Source organism: Ovis canadensis, chromosome 1 (genome assembly GCF_042477335.2).
Source record: "Ovis canadensis isolate MfBH-ARS-UI-01 breed Bighorn chromosome 1, ARS-UI_OviCan_v2, whole genome shotgun sequence".
In the NCBI taxonomy this organism is placed as follows: Eukaryota; Metazoa; Chordata; class Mammalia; order Artiodactyla; family Bovidae; genus Ovis; species Ovis canadensis.
The window spans coordinates 149216604-149236752 of record NC_091245.1 but is presented as its reverse complement, the minus strand read 5'-3'; the positions used below and the strand labels follow the sequence as shown (position 1 = coordinate 149236752).

At 35.9% G+C, this 20149-nt stretch overlaps 1 protein-coding gene across 1 annotated transcript in view; it reads left to right on the top strand.

The window, feature by feature from the left end:
* Positions 1 to 19920, top strand: part of ROBO1 (roundabout guidance receptor 1) — a 452203-nt gene extending 432283 nt beyond the window's left edge. Inside the window, exons 26-29 of the mRNA XM_069578675.1 lie at positions 2569 to 2721; positions 11227 to 11535; positions 16824 to 17017; positions 18234 to 19920. Of these exons, the coding sequence (XP_069434776.1) occupies positions 2569 to 2721; positions 11227 to 11535; positions 16824 to 17017; positions 18234 to 18248 (671 nt within the window). The 3' untranslated portion in view covers positions 18249 to 19920. The remainder of the gene's footprint in view (positions 1 to 2568; positions 2722 to 11226; positions 11536 to 16823; positions 17018 to 18233) is intronic.
* The last annotated feature ends 229 nt before the right edge of the window (positions 19921 to 20149 follow it).

Sequence of the window (20149 nt, the reverse complement as noted above, 5' to 3'; positions counted from 1 at the left end):
CATTGTTAATCTAATAATTTGGAGAGCAAGTTAATCTAAATGCTTATATATTTTTTCTATTTCCCCTTTTATTGCCAGTAGCCTGTTTTTAATTACTATATATCCATTCTTATGTTTTAATTCTCTTATACTTATTTCCTACTCCCATCTTTGTTTAGAAAGTAAATAGTATGAGAAAGAAAAAAATTTTAAGTATATATTTTTCACATGATTTTAATTTCTGTAAAATGGAATATATATATTCATATACATGATCAATATATATGATATTTCTGGTAACTAAAAATATACAAATAGAATAAAAATAATGGGATCAATAAGAAAGAGAGACATTTCTGAGAAAGTAAAGATTATCACAGCAGATCAATAGTTGTTATCTTATTGTTTTTTTTTTTTCTTAGCTTAGTAACTATCACATTGTTGCAGTTATTTTCCATGTTCCAAGAGAATTTTCCATGGTCTCTTTAGATGTTGAATTGGTCATTATTTCTTATCATTGTAGAATACATTCAAAGAAAATTTAACTCCCTTCATAAAGCTTTTTTTCTATATGTTATTAATCAAGAATATGTTGTAGGAAAAAAATATATCTAATATCTCTCAAACTATTATTGTAGAATGCATACTTATTTTAGCCAGGCCTACACTGGAAGATATTAAACTAATTTTCATTTTTTTCCCCCAGGAGCTGCTGCATATAGTAAAATAATATGCAAACCAATCTATGGTTCCTAATAAATAACATCTGACTCTCTATATAGCTTTTGTTTCTCCTTATTTTTTAATCTGTAAAAAAATAAGTACGTGAAATTAAGCATCTCAAACTATTGCTTTCATATTTCATTAAGGGTGTTCTTCAGTTCATTGAATCAATGAGACATAGAAATAATTTTGAAAATTCATCTGTAAACGACTTCATGCCTCAGGGTCTATGAGCAGTAGATGGCCTTACACAATAGAATGAGAAATGGGTTCAGTCTCAGCCCTAATTCTCTCTTTTCATGGATATGTAACTTTAATTGTAATAGTCTCCATCATAGCTAAAGAGAGTTTGGTTTAATATTTCACTGTATTGTAATTTAGTAGCTCTTCTGACTTTCATATAGCTCATGATTATAATGAACAAAACATGCATTGGAGTCTGCCTATTAAAATGTTCTTTTCCTGAAAGGGTGCTGCTTATCATATAGCTTGAAGGTAATATGAATGAATAATCCAATCACATTGTTTCTCACTAGGCCACATTAATATCTATTATTTAATGCTTCAGTTATCACCTGTAAATGTGTTGATTTTACTTTCTGTGACTGCTACTGTTTATAGACAGAACACTTATTGTCTTGGTCCCTCTGAACTTTCTTGTGGTACAACAGGAAGTTCTGCATTTGAATCTCTGGAATTTCAAGAAACCAAAATAACAAAGATCAAGGATAGGGCCAGTAGATGTCCATTGCCATTATGGATTAAATATTTTGTTTTGTTGTACTATGTCTCTGTAAGAAAGCCAGAGAATTTGAGAGCACAGCAGTGTACCATGTCTGAGTATCAGGTTCATTTATCACCTGTGAGTATTGTCCCTCCAAGATCAAAATAATGAAAAACTACTTACACCAGCACCAAAAAACATAAAAGTCTCTGGAGGGGTCACTTCAAATATCCAGAAGCAGCAAATAAATATCTCTTAAGAGAACAGGGGTGTGAGTAGTTTTGGCCGGTCTAAGTATGTGAGCTAGCTAAATTTTAGGCCAAAGTAAGAAAAAATACCTGAGAATATGCTCAAATTTCAGAGTCTGTCTTCAGAAAAGAGCACAAATATATTTAATGAAAATAAGGGACATGTTTTGTACGGTTTATTCTTAGAACATGAATTTCTTAAGGGCTGTGGCTATTCCTTTTGAGAAAGAAACAGACATTGGATATATTATGTTAAAATTTAATTAATAGTTTTGTTTAACAATAACAATTTAGTGATGGTAGCTGCAAAAATAGTTACAATGTTTTTCTTTAATGCCTCGGTATCAAGAACTTTAGCAGAATAAAAGTAGCAAGGTTTAAAAAAAAAGACTATGAAAATACTTTTAGGGTATTTTTTCCAGTGGATAGCTCAAGCAGCATTACAAAAACCCTACTGTTTACTAGGATAAGTTTAGTTGCTCAGTCGTGTCCGACTCGTTGCAACCCATGGACCATAGCCTGCCAGGCTCCTTTGTCCATGGGATTTTTCAGGCAAGAATCTTCCTAACCCAGGAATTGAACCCACATCTCCTGTGTCTCCTTCACTGCAGACAGATTCTTTACCTTCAGAGCCACTGAGGAAGATCCCTTGGAAGAGGGCATGGCAACCCACTCCAGTATTCTTGGTTGGAAAATTCCATGGACAGAGGAGCTTGGTGGGCTATAGTCCATAGGGTTGCACAGAGTCAGACACGACTGAAGCAGTTCAGCATTGTTTACTAAAATCATTTATATAAGGTTTTATTTTAATAGGAATATTTCTAGTTTTAATGTTTTATTTTGATTATTGCTGTTAAACTTTATTGTTGAGTTTGGCTCTGATTTTTTTCTCAGGCCGCCGCCACTTTCATGCATCCCAGTGCCCTAGACCCACAAGTCCTGTTTCTACAGACAGCAACATGAGTGCTGCTGTAGTACAGAAGGCCAGACCAGCCAAGAAACAAAAGCACCAGCCAGGACATCTGCGCAGAGAAGCTTACACAGATGGTAAGTCCACTGAAATGGATGAAAACATCTCTGAATCTCGCCTCTTTACCCTGGCTCTCTCTGACTTGAAAATGCATCCACTGACATTAGAAATTACATTAAAAATTCATTAACACTAAGCCTCATATTACTTAGAGGAATGATCAACTTCCATATCTTGTCAGGCATCTCAGGTCTCTGCAGTTTTCTAGTAACTGGGTTAGTTAGGAAGTTAACAAAGGATAATACTTTTAATATTTTTAAAAAGTTATTATGTAGTTTAAACAAGTAGATATTACTGTAGTTGAAGTAATGGCTTGGGATTAATCTTCATCACTGATAACTCTTCCCCAGTGTCCTCACTTTCTTTTTTCCTTGGAGAATTTTACATTCAAATAGAAGACAATAAACTCATTTGAATATAAAGTCTAACTATAGTGGTGTTACTCACAGTTTGTGCACCAAAAGGCAAATGGAATCATCTTCCTTGATGCCTTCACATACTATCTCCACTGTCCCTGAAGAGGCGAGGTTTGTATTCTGGAGGGAGCACAGGCAAATATCACAAACATTGTGATGTTGTCTAGCTGCTGCTGCTGCTGCTGCTGCTGCTGCTGCTGCTAAGTCGCTTCAGTCGTGTCCGACTGTGCGACCCCATAGACGGCAGCCCACCAGGCTCCCCTGTCCCTGGGATTCTCCAGGCAAGAACACTGGAATGGGTTGCCATTTCCTTCTTCAATGCATGAAAGTGAAAAGTGAAAGTGAAGTCGCTCAGTCGTGTCCGACTCCTAGCGACCCCGTGGAATGCAGCCTTACCAGGCTCCTCCTTCCATGGGATTTTCCAGGCAAGAGTACTGGAGCGGGGTGTCATTGCCTTCTCCGATGTTGTCTAGAGAAAACCTTTAATGAAAGTGCCTCAGGTGGCCCGGCATTTATTAAACCGCCACCTTCTCGTTTTATAAAACAACCTCAAGGGCTTTGTTGGAAATTCATGTAAGATAAATGCTCTCAGGCTCACCCATCTTGTCAAGTTTGCTAAATTTACTAAAGGCATGAGGGGAAGAAGGGTATCACAGGCACCGTCCCTACCTCCTAGTCCCCTCCAACCACAATCTGATTAGAACTTTCTTTACCAGTCAGCAGTTTTTCAAAAAGGGCATCGTTTGCCATTATCATATGAAATCCTAATATTTAGATCCTTATCCAAGGTTACAAGGAGGGTTTTCTGAGGTACTTCTCCCCATGATTCCTGCCACTTGACAGAAAAAATTTAATACAAAGCTCACAGCATGATGAGCACAAGTAATTTTGCAATGAGTGGCTGTCCATGCTATTATCTGTACTTTATTCAGAATATTTTCTCTCACTAGCATCTATCTGATAGTAGACTGCATTAAATACTGGCATGACACAGTGCACCTGGGCCTCCTGGATCCTGCCTGGGACTGCTTTGTCAGGGAAACTGAGCTGTCAGGATATTATCTGATTCTGAAGGGTGATTATAATGGTTTTGAGCATGTTTGCCTCTGTGAAGGGACGAAAACTAGGTATAAATCCCCAAACTCTATTGGCAGTTTTACATTTATGGGACCCCTATAATGGCATTTTACAAGTTTTATAGCTGTTCTATCAGTATTTATTATCTAGAAGAGACTGCTCCTAACAGAAAAACTGGTCAAACATCAAACCTTGATGTGAATACATCTAGGTTGAATACATCAGGGAGAAAATCTGGCCTACAGCTTTGTGTAACTCTTTCTACTTATTTATACTTGTTTCGAGGGGCTTCTGGCATTGAGTGATGCTTTTAAAAATGCTTTAAATAATGAAAACATTATTTAAATGTTTTTTATATTTAGTTAGAGGGCATAGCATTGCAGTTATAAATTATAATATGCTTGAAAATTGTGATCTACATTCATCACCCCATGTTCTGTAGCATTTATTTCAGTGTTTAATAATTAAATATAAATTCTAACTAATCCCTGAAAAATAGCTATTAAATTGAGTGATGAAGCAACCAAGTTATTTTTAATTTCAGAAATACCAAAGAAATATGTTAAAATATTTGTAAAGCCAAAAAGCCACATTAATATGAAATATTATTTACATTTCTAAATGTTCATTTTACATGTGATTATATAGAATAGTCATAATATACACCACGATGTAGAAGCCAGTAATTATTTTCTCTAAGTCACAAAAATAGACAAAATGGTTAAACACTAGCTTTAACTTCCTCTTAGCGTTTTGATAACCATCTGTCATTGAGTTATGCTTATTTTACTAACAAGTCTTGAATTTAATTCTGGATGTTTTCTGATTTGGTAAAGAAAAAATAAAACTATGTACCATTTTGTACATTTCCATAATGCATCTTGAATAACTGAAATCTTTTCTTCATAATGTGCCAAATAAAAAAACGCACATACTCTTGGTAGTAGTGGTTATAGTATGGAAAGAAAAGTCATTTTATCAGAAATCTTTTTCTTGGTTTTGAAAAAAATTCATAATGAATTTCATGAAGAATCTCTATGGCAAATACAATTTTTTAAATTATTAAAGAAGGAAGAGGGGAAGGAGGAAAATGAACTTAAGGAGCTGCCAGTTGTGAAAATCAGAAATAGATCAATAAGACATGGAGAGGTTTGTTTCATTTTTGGATTTTGATGATTGAATCAATTATGATGGATGCATTTGATTATTATCAATAGATTTCTTATGTGAACTGTTTTCAATATATGCTGTATCAGTCTTGAGCATGTAGCATCTTTACTTTGTACATTTTGTTCAGATTATCAATTTTCTTTACAGAATTTTTGTGACCTCTATAAGGAAAAAATAAAAAAGAACCTAAACTGATAGATCTGTGTCTGAACTGATAAAGAGTAATTTTTGATGATCCTTGTCATAATCCGCGGTAAGCCACCTTATCTAGGAGACTTCAGTTCAGTCACTCAGTTGTATCTGACTCTGCGACTGCAGCATGCCAACCCTCCCTGTCCATCACCAACGCCTGGAGATTGCTCAGACTCATGTCCATTGAGTCGGTGATGCCACCCAACCATCTCATCCTCTGTCATCCCTTTCTCTTCCTGCCCTCAATCTTTCCCAGCATCCCATCAGGGTCTCTTCCAGTGAGTCAATTCTTCACATCAAGTGGCCAAAGATTTGGAGCTTCAGCTTCAGCATCAGTCCTTCCATTGAATATTCAGGACTGATCTCCTTTATGGACTGATATAATCTCCTTGCAGTCCAAGGGACTCTCAAGAGTCTTTTCCAACACCACAGTTCAAAAGCATCAGTTCTTCGGTGCTCAACTTTCTTTAGGGTCCAACTCTCACATGCATACATGACTACTGGAAAAACCATAGGTGGTTTAAACAACAAAAATTTATTTCCTAACAGCCCTGGAGGCTAAAAGTTCAGGCTCATGGGGTTGGCAGGGTTGGTTGCTCCTGAAGCCTCTCTCCTTGGCTTATAGATGATCCCCTTCTCCCCATGTCTTCACTTGGTCTTCCCTCTGTGTATGTTATGTCCCCCCTTCTTTTAAGGACCAGCCAGATGGGATCAGGGCCCACTCTAAGGACCTCACTGTAACTTAACTGCTTCTTTAAAGATCCTGTCTTCAAGTACAGGTCACATTCTGAGGTGCTAGGGGTTAGTACTTCAACATATGAATTTCGGAGAGAACACAGTTGAGCCCTTAACAGCCCACCAGCCCCTAATTCATGGCACTGTAGCCATACTTTGTGCTGTAGGTAAATGTTGGGTCTCATAGACACCCAGGGAGTACTCATTGCAAAGTGGAGGACTGCATGCTGTAGAATACTGACAGGCAGAATCTAACTCTATTTATTTCATATTTGCTGCTTTCACCCAGATAAAGGGAAGGATTCAAATATATGAATATTGATCAGTCAGACTTTTACTGAGTTAAAGCCAAGCGTAAGTGCATTTCTAGGACCTTCTAATAGATTCTTTCCACCCCCTTTGCAACCCCTCCTGATTTGTTTACATACTTGACTTAAAAAACAAATCTACATCATTTCTACAGCTCTACTCTTCATAAATTATAAATTCACCCTCTTTGGAATGATGTTGTTTTGACTTGATATATCATTAATCACAAGGTCTTGGGACTTTTAACAGTTATGTGAATAGAGTGCCAGATCTGTGTAGTGATGAATGCTGGCAGAATTGTCTCCATGTTTATGCTTTTTTGTATTACTTTACATGCATTATATTGGTATTTAGAGAGTCTTGTATAAAGAATGGTGTTTATACAATTGTATAAAGAAAGAGACTATACATATATATGAGTTCCATGATCCCATTTTTTAAACCCAGTTTGAGCTATTAGTGATATGAATTACCTGAAAGTACCATTTGTTATTTTATGACATATAAAATTGTTTGTACTATGATAATCTCTGATTTGACAGTGTTTATTTTGTGATACCTAAAAAAAATTTGGTAATCTATTTATATTAGAAATTACACCTACCATCATTCCCCTCTGTTAATTATATACAGTAAGTTTGAACTCTTAAAATTACCATCAGATTCTCTTCTTTTTATACCTGTATTATAGACAGCATCTATATAGAGTATCTGGTAATGGATTTTGTCTCAAGAGTCATAGATTCCCAAGACTTTGTATAATCTTATGATACTGGTAATCATCAGCTTTGATATCTGATCAGTCCAGACATTTTATGATTTGATGATAGTGGTAGTCTTCAGCTTCCTGATAAGCTGTATTTGCAATCCAGTCTGAGTTTGTAGCAAGGACATAGTGCAGAAATGAGTCTGCAGTCACTCACTCGCTCTGCTTCCAGGTATATTCTGAATTAGACTTCTCTTCTCCTCGCATTCCCAGTCATAGGCTCAGTCTGAACTTAGAACAGCTCAGCCTTGGGTCTCTTCTCTTTAAGCCACTCAGTAGAATCTGCCTTTTCTCTCTTTTGGTTTATTTTTAATAAATAAATAGTCAATGAGGGGGATCATAGCATCTGGTTTTATCACTTCATAGCAAATAGATGCGGGAACAATGGAAACAATGACAGACTTTCTTTTCTTGGGCTCCAAAATCACTGCAGACTGTGACTGCAGCCACAAAATTAAAAAAACACTTGCTCTTTGGAAGGAAAGCTGTGACCAACCTAGACAGGGTATTAAAAGCAGAGACATTACTTTGCTGACAAAAGTCTGTATAGTCAAAGATATGGTTTTTCCAGTAGTCATGTATGGATGCAAGAGTTGATGATAAAGAAGGCTGAGTGCCAAAGAACGGATATTTTTGAACTGTGGTATTGGTGAAGACTCCTGAGAGTCCCTTGGACTGCAGAGAGATCAAACCAGTCAATCCTAAAGGAAATCAACCCTGAATATTCATTGAAAGGACTGATGCCGAAGGGGAAGCTCCAATACTTTGGCCACCTGATGCAAAGAGCTGACTCATTGGAAAAGACCCTGATGCTGGGAAAGATTGAAGGCAGGAAGAGAAGGGGATGACAGAGGATGAGATGGTTGGATGGTATCACTGACTCAATGGACATGAGTTTGAGTAAACTCTGGGAGGTAGTGAAGGACAGGGAGGCCTGGTGTGCTGCAGTCCATGGGGTTGCAAAGTTGGAAACAACTGAGAGACTGAACAACAACTTTTTAAAAAATGATGTTTTAAAATAAATGTTGTTAAAGGAGGAAAATCATCATCAGTGACAATGACAGTTTGTGTTTTACGACAATAAGTTTTTGATTTTTCTAGATTTATTTTTTACATAAAAAGAGAACACGGTGAGCTAAGAGAATTAACAACAATAGTATGCAAGAAACAGTCTGACCAGTTTTAATGATGGAGTCCTAAGTAAAACAGCTGGAAGTAAGATGATATCTCAAAATTTATGCTTTCAGAGACCAATACAATGAATTCTAATGCCTTAGTTATATGACACAGAAAGTCAAAATAAAATTACTTTTAAAAACTCTTATCTACTTAAAAGATGGCAAGAATACAGAGAAGAAACAAAAGAAAATGATTAATTCTTAAAAAAAAACCACCAAGAATGAGAAACACTAGATTAAAACTGATGCTTGCTAGACCCCTTTATTTGCTATTATATATGAATTTTCAAGGCACGATTTTAATATTCAAGACTTTTTATGCTAGTGTATATAAATAATAGTCACTGGACCATTGCCAATAATAGTAATATCTCTGAAAACAAATTTTCTTCTGTTGGTATTTACTATATAAATAATGATATATTCATAAAACAGAACAGATGCAAACTTTTCATCAGAAGAGGTAAAGCTATATGTTTATGTGTGGAAATGTATACAACTACACATTTAGGTGAAAAAAAAAATGCAATCATTTTTGTTATTAGGAAAGGAAGACTATCACATTCTGGTGGGCAGACATGCATGCTCCAAAACCCCAGATATGGCCATTTTACATAGTTTCTAATGTGAATGGTACTCCTTAGAATTATGTAACTTGGTGGCCTTGCTTTCTAGGCATAAATAATTTCTGGGATGATCTATAAACATCCATTCAGACTAATTACCTCTGCATCAATATTGAGGATTTGAAATGAAGGTGGGGACATATGAAGGGTTATATTTCCAAGTTTTTATATACTTTTAAATTTTTACCATGTATGTTTTCTATGGAAAAGCTTAATTCTGTAATACTAAACATTTACTATCAATATATACCCTATTCATGTTTTAGTTGATTTGTTCTGTTAATATCACATAGAATATGAAAACATTACCATTTCTAAAGTCATGACTAAAGAAAAAATATGCTGATAGTTTCAAGTCTCTAGATCTCTGGTTTTGACCTCCCATGAAATTCAGATTTTATATATAACAACCTCCTGTATATAGCTGCCTGGATACTTCAAAAGTTCTTCCTGTTCACCTTTCTGAAACAGAACTCATGCCCTTCCTTTGCAAACCATCTCTTTCTTATCCCTGCATTACTCATCCAGCTAGTTAACTATGGCAAAAATCTTGAGTTACCTAATGAATAGCCTTCTGGGGCTTCCCTGGTGGCTCAGTAGTAAAAAATCTACCTGTGATGAGAAGACCAAGGTTCAATCCCTGGGTTGAGAAGATCCCCTGGAGGAGAAAACGACAACCCACTCCAATCTTCTTCTCTGGAAAGTTCCATGGACAGAGGAGCCTGGTGGGCTGTAGTCCATGGGATCACAAAGAGTCGGACAGGACTGAGCAACTGCACACACATCACGCTTCCCCTGCTATTTTCCATTGATCATTAAATAATATTGATTTTTATTCCTTAAGCTCTCAGGCACATCTACTCTCCATCTGAAAGTCACCAGTACAATTCTATCTCCTATCATTTTTTACTGAGTTATTAAAATAACATTTTAGCCTCCTGGATTTAAGACTTTCCTTGTAATTCATCCTCCATACTACAGCCAGAACAAACTAAAACTAGAATCTGTTCATATTCTTCTATTAACTTATCAACTATTACTAGGTTATATATAAATATATTTTTCCTCCTGGAGTGTACCTAGGAGTCATTTAAAAAAAATGCCACTTAAAGAAAATAAATTTTCTAGATATAAAATTATATGCCTTCTTTTCAGTATGTCTGTGAGAAGTGTAATTATATATAATATCCAATTATTTGTAATATATTAATATATAACTATAGATAGATAAAAATTAACTTATAAGTATATTAGTGATTATCTAGTTTAAAACCTCCATATTACAAAATGAAGAGACCATACCAGTGAAGGTAGATTGTGAAGATGCAATAGAATGAAATGGTAGTACAAAGAACACTGAATCAGAAATTAGGAATCTGAGGGCATTAGTCCTGGTTCTGATTATATTTAGCTTTAAGCTTGGAAAATAACTTAAGATCTGTGTGTTTGAACTTCCCTATCTACAAAATGAGAAGGGATTCAGGTAGATTAGCAATGGCAAAGAGGTCTCAACTTAAGTGCCAACCTCAATCAATCTGAAGTGGTTGCCTGAAGAGTAAAAATATCCATCTGGGATCAGCAACATTCCAGTGAAATCAATTAGGAAGATCTGCGATGGTTGGGGGAGAAAAAGCTATAGCATATTTATCCATATTAGCCATCCCCAAACTAGCTAATCTCTAAGTCCCAGCTCTACAATTCAATATTCCTGTGCCAGATAAAGGATTCCCTGGTAGCTCACTATGTAAAGAATCCATCTACAATGAAGGCAGACTCCAGTTCAATTCCTGGGTTGGGTAGATTCCCTGGAGAAGGAATAGGCTATCCATTCCAGTCGTGAAGCTTCCCTGGTAGATCAGTTGGTAAAGACTGCCAGATAAATAAAAGTGAGAGTACATTAAAATTGTTAGTCTTCTTATTCTTTGGATGTCTTCAATTGTTCAATTCTTTTAAGATTATTATTTCACGATTGAATGTGACTCTAATGGTAACACTAATGTTGACAAATTTGGAAATGGCAAACCTTCACAGTATTTTATATACTTCTTTTCAGATCTTCCACCTCCCCCTGTGCCACCGCCTGCTATCAAGTCACCCACTGCCCAATCCAAGGCCCAGCTGGAGGTACGACCCGTGATGGTGCCAAAACTCCCTTCTATAGAAGCAAGAACAGACAGATCATCAGATAGAAAAGGAGGCAATTACAAGGGGAGAGAAGTATTGGATGGAAGACAAGTTGCTGATATGCGACCAAATCCAGGTGATCCGAGAGAAGCACAGGAACAGGCAAATGATGGGAAAGGACGAGGAAACAAGGCCGCAAAACGAGACCTTCCACCAGCAAAGACTCATCTCATTCAAGGTACTTATTTAGTCAAGCAGCCAATAAATACAGATTGAACATGTTTGCATGGTACATAGTTAAGGCTCTTTAGGATCAGGTACAAAGGGTAAGATTCAGAAATTTGCTCTCTATTGGAGGAGACAGGTATGCACCCAGGTAATTTGAATACAGTCAGTTCTAATACATGATATTATGCACATCTTCCTTGAAGAGATGCCAGTTTAGTTGAAGTTTAAAGGAAAGCATGATTTACACAAGTTACAAAGGAAAAGGAGATTTCTGACAAAGGAAATAAATAGAGACAAAACATGAAAATGTGAAAATGAATGGTGAATTCCGATTTCCAGTTTGGCTGGAAAATAAGATGCTTGGGGCCAGGGACAAATGGCGAAAATAAAATTAGAAAGGTGGTTGAAACTGATTGGGGAGGCCAGGAATACTATTTTGAAGAGTTTGGGATTAATGATATGGACAGTGGTGAGCCAGCAAAAAATTTAATCAAGAAATTATATAATCAAAAATAAGAATAAAAAAATTACCTTTTTTTTTTTGCTTAAAAAAATAACTGACAGAACTCTATAGTGAAGGAGGAGTCTGGAATTGGGTGGCTGAAGGTATCAGAACCTTGCAAAATAATCTAGGTATAAAATATGAAAGCACTGAATTAAAAGAGTTGTATAAATTAAAAAGAGAAACAGCCTATATAGGCATTTCAGAGATAGATCCTATAGGACTTGGTGACTAATTGAATGTAAAAAAGTAAAATGAACTAAGGGAGCAAAAAAGTTATTCAAATGTTAATTAGATGGCCCTCCATGACTATACAACATAATTGTATTGAACAATGTAAAAAAAATGAGGAAAAGGATAAAAGTCTTATGGAAAATAACTTCAGTTATGAATAGATTAAGGTACTGACAGGAACGTAGAAATGAAAAAATTCAGTAAGGATTATAGAACTAAGTTTAAAGATCAGGAGAAAGGTTATAGGTAGAGGATGGATGTTGTTCATCTCAGCAACACAGAGGTGAAAATTATTTGAATAACAAAAGCTAAATTATCAGCAATGATGGAGGGGATAATGTTTAACAATCAATTCTCTGGGAAAGAAACAGAACAAGCCCCTAATATGTAGCCATTTGCTTACTTCTGTTGTGTAATTACATCCAAAGTGGCTAGTTTCAAGCAACTAATATGAAATCAGTGTATGTGGAGTTTGGAGGAGATGGGTATAGTAGACTCTTGTGTGAACTTGTAAGCTCTCTCCAGCATAGCACAGAGATGACTGTAAGGATACTGCATGATGATTCAAGGATACTAGTGGGGAGAGTAAAAGGGGCAGGGACTAGACAGAGATGGGGAATTAGAGGTACAGACCACTACATACAAAATAAATAAGCTACAAGAACATCTTGTACAGCACAGAGAATATTGCCATTACTTTATAATAACACAGAGAATATAGCCATTATTTTATAATACAATAACTTTGAATCACTATATGCTACTAATATAATATTGTAAATCAACTATACCTCAGTGAAAATGAATGCATTCATACATACAAACATATGTTAGGCAGAGGAACATTCTGTACCAAAACTGAGGTGGAATCAGTAAGATTGGACATCAGTCTGTTGTTTTGTTCATTATGGGCATCTGGTCATTAGCAACTTTCTTTCAATATAGAGGAGTTTCATTTCATTCTGTAATGTAAGCCTGAACTCCTCACTCTGGCATGGACTCAGCAATGAAATGATGGTAAAGTTATGTGTTTTGCACAGATGCCTCCACTGTGTGACCACAGATTACTTGGTTACATCACTATAATTTGAAGTTTGAAAAACTGTGCTTTTTTATCATTAAAGCCAAGGTGATCTGAACTTTTAACTTTCAACAGTTATACTCCAAGAAGTGATTCATAAATCAAATGTCACAATATAACTTATGAGATTTGTATCTGACCTGAAAGTACAGACCGATTTGCTGCTCACAAGCAACGTTTCTCCAAAATAAGTTCAATTCTTTGGGGGAAAATTTAACAACTCAGAATGATTTTGGTGTGTGTAAAATTAAAACAAAGAGATGAAATAATTTTTGTGTCTTTTAATTATCATTTCTGTACATTCCTTTAATTTTAACCTTCATAATTCAGTTTTTGCTATTAATAATTAAAGAGGCTCCCTAATTTACATCTGTAACAAATGGTAATTTTTAATTAAGGAGAGTGGTCTTTTAGATTTCAAAGTCTGATCTTTTTGCTGACATTTACCTCAGTTAGTTCAATTTATTTCTACATATATCAAGCATGTACAGTGTTATGAAGCATTGTACTAGTCCTGAAATTTATGTGTAAACATGAACCTTGACCTCAAGGAGCTTATAGTCAGAGAAGGAGACATGTAATCTTTAGTCACAGATACACCCACCCATATTTGATATAATGTTTATGGTGTCATGATACTTGAGAGTCCAGAGAAGGGAAAATTAGCTCAGTCTTGTGGGTGATGGAATGTAAAGAAAGACTTCTTGATCTTTCCTAGTGGAAATGACCCATAAGCTGACTTTTCAAGAGGGTGGAATTTAGCTTGGGCAAGAAGAGTGGGTAGGTTGTTTTGGCAGAGAAAGTCAGAATGAGAAGTTGGAGTACATTGAGGAGAATATAAGAATTTCAGTGTTATTAGACAGTAAAAGTAGTAAAGATGAAGCTCTTGAGATAAATGTAAGCTTACCTCATGGAGACCCTGTAGTTCCTATAAAAGGAAGGTAGCTGAATGAAGCAAGTTTAGAGGGAAATAACTCAAGAAGCAGAGACCTGTTAGAAGAAATTTACAGAGACCTGTTAGAAGAAATTTACAACCTCAGAAGAGACATGGAGAATATAAACCAGGCTGTGGGAGCAGGGATGACTGAGGGGAATATTCAAGAAACTTTTTAGTTAAAATTATCCTTATGTGTTATATATTTGAATATGTGGAAAAGGTTCATTTAAGAGGTTATGGGAAGGTTGTTGGAAAGGAGAGAAGATATTAAATAATTCCAGCTTTCTATCTAAGATATCTTCAAGGTTAGTGACGCCATTAACTCCATTAAGGAATACAGAGGGGGAAGAAATCTCAGAGGCGTGGACATGGTGAAGTCAGTGCTCAATCTGTGGAGTTTGAGGAGCCCTCAAAAGGAGGCAGTTGGGCAGAGTTCAGGAAATACACATTAATAACTCATCATGGTGAAATAGTAAAGCCACCCATTTATTCAGTCAGAATATTTATCTATTTTTAAAATTTATTTATTTTAATTGGAAGCTAATTACTCTATAGTATTGTAGTGGTTTTTGCCATACATTGACATGAATCAGCCATGGGTGTACATGTGTTCCCCATCCTGAACCCCCCTCCCACCTCCTTCCCCATCCCATCCCTCAGGATCATCCCAGTGTACCAGCCCTGAGCACCCTGTCTCATGCATCAATAACCTATTATATATCTAGGTGAGATGGTATCAATACTCAAAACCAAGTATCTGCCCTCATGGCAGCTCTACTCTAGAAAAGGTACAGTCTGAGAGAATGGATGAAATTGCCCAGAGTAAGTGGGGAAAAAAAGCTTTTATGCACACACACACACACACACACACACACACACACACACAGAGTGGGCTAAAAGCAGAAACCAGTAAGAAGGGCATCAACGAGTAAGAGGCACTGCGTAAGAAGAGCCCACCAAAGACAGGCCAGGAAGCAGAGAGAAGTAGGAGCTGAGACTAGTAATGTTTACATTGGCTGTGGTTTTCAGATGAAGGGCAGTGAGAAGTCTAAAGACTTAAGGATTGAAACATGGTTAGCATCATCAAAGTCAACAGGGAATTTTCTCAGTTCCCTTGTAGTAATGTGGGCATAAGTAGATTTCAGTGAGATGCAGAGTAAATGGGAGTTGTAATGACTAATACTGAGTCCAGATTACTTTTCAAGAAGCTATGCTAAGCTATCAGTAGAGATAGAGTTATAGATTTATGTACAGCACCAGCTTAAGGGGAAAGTCTTTAGCCAAAAAGATATTTTATCATGATGTAGTTTGTCAAAAACTGAGCTCAGTAGAAAAAATTGGGTGAAACAGACACAGAAGATGAAGGTCACAGAGGGCCAAGTTCCATGAAGCTAGCTAGGTGCTGGTAGAGTGATCCACAAGGACTCTGAAACACCAGAGAATCAGAAGTCTGGATCAGGAATGAAAGTTGTGATGAATACAACAGGGAGAGAAGTACCGTCAAAGAGGACCATACAGGTTACGTAACTCCACTGCTTGGCCCTCAACAGGAATAGGGTGTTTTTGTTCAAGGGTTGAAGAGCAATGATTTATAGCTAGTGTTGGTGACCTGAAAGCAAGCTTCCCTTCTTCCACTGTAAGGAACTTCAGTGTAGGCTCCTTGGGAAATCAGATTTCATTCAGGCAAAGTGGACAGTAGAGGAAGCTTTTGGAGGAGGAGAACAAAAGGGCATGTGGAAGGGTTTTGTTTTGTTTTGCTGTGTTCTGTTTTGATGTGTTTTGTGTCCAAAGGTTAGAATGAAAAGGCTTTGGAGAGAAGTGAGAAGTTGAAAGATGGAACATTAGAAGCATCACCAAATTTAAAGCATATGGAAATAGTAATTCAGGAGACAGCAGTTACCAGGAGTGGCTTGATTTTTGAAGCTAGCAACAATGTCAGGCTTCTCAGATTCAGGGTTCCACAATGTAAATATGGTGTTGAAATGGAGGTTGGCATCTTGGTATCTAGGGAGTGAATCCAGGTTTGACTCTGTTTTGGTGGTTCAATAAGACTGGGATTTTTTTTTTTCCTACCAATGCCTAATAATTCCTTCTTAGCTTACATAGGTACATACTACAATATCTCATGTGTTTTCACATCAACACTAGCAACTCCTAGTGTCCTAGTAGACACTATTATCACTTTTTTTTTTTAAGTAGAAACTAAAGCCTGAAATAATGGGAGATAACATAGTAGAGGATAAGACTGGAAGTCATGTCTGACTCCAGGTTTGGTTTCCCTTTTTTAAGGATGTTGATCTCAAGTGAATTTGAGATAGATAAGAACTTATGAGTAGAATCAGTCTAAATCCCAGCCACTACCAGGAAAAGAGCAGGGTTGTTATTTTTGTTTTCAATGCCTTATTCATTATTGTTATAAAATGTCCTCATTTATTCCTCATAAACACTAATGTTTCTCCATTCTGATTTATAGACATAGTGACACATTATACAATGAAAATGTACGGTGGGCTTCATATGTGCTTATTATATTTCATTACACAGAGGATATTCTGCCTTACTGTAGACCTACTTTTCCAACATCAAATAATCCCAGAGATCCTAGTTCTTCAAGTTCTATGTCATCAAGAGGATCAGGAAGCAGACAAAGAGAACAAGCAAATGTAGGTCGAAGAAATATTGCAGAGATGCAAGTTCTTGGAGGATATGAAAGAGAAGATAATAATGAAGAATTAGAGGTATCTATAATTTTTTTCAAGTTTCCCAGTGTTAGACTAGTTTTTATATAAACCTCAAAGTTTAAAGCATTCATCAGTCTACAGAAATGTTACTATTTCATCACAAACTCTGTTAGTGATGACAGCAATTGAAAGTCTTAGAATTCAATGATTTTTCTTGAAATGTGTTCCAGAGTTTTAAATGGTAATAATGGTTTCTTTTTAGATATTAGGGTTCATATTCAGATAGGATATTTGTATAACAAATAAGTTGTTAGGGAATAAGAACTATTGATCTAGATAATTATAATTCACAGTATTACAATAGATTATAAAAATCCAGTAAAGTGATAGAGTTATAAAATGTGAGTGAGGGGTGTTTTGCCTATACTCTCTGCCATCTAGTGATCACTGGGATTAATCAGGATGATTTGGGCAATTACATTTCTTCTTCATTCTTTTGAAAATGGGAACCTAATACTTAACATTGACCTTCCCAAATAGAGAACACTTCTTGAGTCAAAGATATCCTTTGTTGGAATCTATAGATAGTACTGTAAGGTAGAGTTGGCAGTAAGTCACATTATATTACAAAATCATCTCCTGTGTTTAAGACTGTGTTTTCATCATTCAATAAAAAGATAAGCTGAGAACGAATTTCTCTTCCTACAAAGAGATGTTATCTCAAGCAGATTGTTAGTAGAGTGTTAAACTATAACTTTTTATAATAGATGAATGTCTAATTGAATTTGCTGTTATGCCCAATGTATTTTTATTTTGAGGTTTAGAATAAGAAGACTCTCCTTTGCACATGCTATTAGAAAAGTTATTTTTCAGGTTTTTGGTTTAGTTTTTGTTTTGTTTTTAGAAGAGCCCTTTGAGGGCACAAAAAGTCAATACAGGCAACCAGCTACTTGAAACCAATAAAAATTGAGCTATCATGTTGAGTTGAGGCTGGGGGGTAGAAAACTTGGCTGCTCTTGTTCCCCTCCCTGTGCCGCACTTCGTAATCCCCAGACAGCAGGTGGAACACAGTTTAGTAGTCGTTAGAGAGCTACCGGATTTGCTGTCAAAACCAGCCAAAGTTGATGTATGAATATGTTGCCATGAGCACTTTTCAGTTGTATGCTAGGGAACGAATGAAGAAACAATGTAATAATAAAAGCATGAAATAAATACGAAGTAGGACAACACTCTAAGATTTATTTAAAATTTAACAGGAACTTATCTCTTACAGGAAACTGAAAGCTGAAGACAACCAGAGAGGATTAAGAGATCTAATGTGAAAGTTATCACTCAAGATGCCTTGTGTCAGATGACATAAGACGCCAGATAAAATGTTCAGAGCAATCAGAGTGTACAAATTGTCGTTTTCATTCCTCTTATTGGAATACCATTTTTAAAAATTTTACTGGGGTTTTATCATTGTTATTTGATCCCTATCCCTAGGAAGAACCTCCCTATTCCCCTCACTGTGGGAACACATCATTTCACCTTGCTTCCGGCAAGGGAAGTGTTTGACTTTTTGCTTCAGTCATCAGCCAACAGGAGAGAACAAAACAGTTCTTTTGATTTTGCCCCTGAGATATGGCATTGCACTGCTTATATACCAAGCCAATTTACTGATCAAAGATACAAAGTTGACTAATCAACTTCATGTTAAGGGCTCTAAAGATATAATCTTTCTATGACCAACTGCTAATGCAAACTAAAACATAACTTCATTTTAACATGATTTTAAAATCAGTCTTTCATACCACTCTCTGCAGGGAGAAAAAAAAAACATAGCAAATGCAGGACAACCATAATCAATTTGAAGGGGGTAGAAACATTGTAAATATATACTCTTCGCAACCCCTGGTGGTACTTATTTTGTCTTCATTTCAATCGCTGAAGTATATTCTTATCGGAAACTTACTTTTGGATAAGTAGGGGTAAGCCAGTTGGATCTCTGGTTGTCTAGTCATTGTCATAAGTCAGCCCAGCAAAAACCTTGCTCTATTTTTCAATCAAAAAGCGATTATAAATGCATATTACCAACAAATGGATGTTTTTAATGACCAATTGAATAGGACATCCCCATCTTAACTGGCCTGAATTTCTTCTGGTAATGTCAGTTCAACTTTCGGAAGTGCCACTTAAGGAAGTTTGATTTTTTGTTTTTGTAATGCACTGTTTTTAATCTTTTTTTTTTTTTTTGGTTTTAAAAGCACAATCACTAAACTTTATTTGTAAACCATTGTAACTATTAACCTTTTTTGTCTTATTGAAAAAAAAATGTTGAGAAGCGTTTTTAACCTGTTTTGTTAATGCTCTATGTTTGTATTTGGAATATTTGAATGATGACAGATGGTGAAGTAACGTGCATACTTTATTGTGGGCCATGAATGCAACGGTTCTCCTGGACTTAAAGAAAAAAAGGTTTAAGTTTGTTATGGCCATTGGTTAAACTTAGAATTTCCTTATAAGCTCAAATGGAGGCATTACTTGCTTTGAATTGCCAAATGATGTCCTCCGATTGTAGGTTTTTATGACCCTTTTTTTTTCATTATATAAATTTCATTGACTTTATAATCGGTGCTATTTGAAGAAAAAAAGTACATTTATTCATTTATAGGTGTCAGTCCTGACCCCAGCCCCCTAGCCCTGCCATCCCCCCAGAAAACAAAGCCAAACAAAACTGAACCACAAAAAAAAAAAAAAGCTGGTTTTCACCAAAAACTAAATGTGTTCGCTTAGATAATTTGAAATTTACATAGAAAAGGTGTGCAGTACTAAGGGAACAATCCATGTGATTAATGTTTTCATTATGTTCATGTAAGAAGCCTCTTATTTTTAGCCATAATTTTGCATACTGAAAATCCAATAATCAGAAAAGTAATTTTGTCACATTATTTATTAAAAATGTTCTCAAATACATCATTCTTCCTTGTGTTGATTTCTTTTTTTTCCATTGTGTGATCAAACTTATTCCATTTAATCACAAAGTTTGTGCTGTCTTAACATTTCATAGTATATTATCAAATGAGTAAAATTTCTCCTTTATGAATAGCCAGGTTTTACTTATAAGGAAAATTTCTCATTTTACTCTTCTGAAATTAAAGATACAAAGTGAATCATAAACAAATAGTCATTTAATCAGAGAGTAACTTT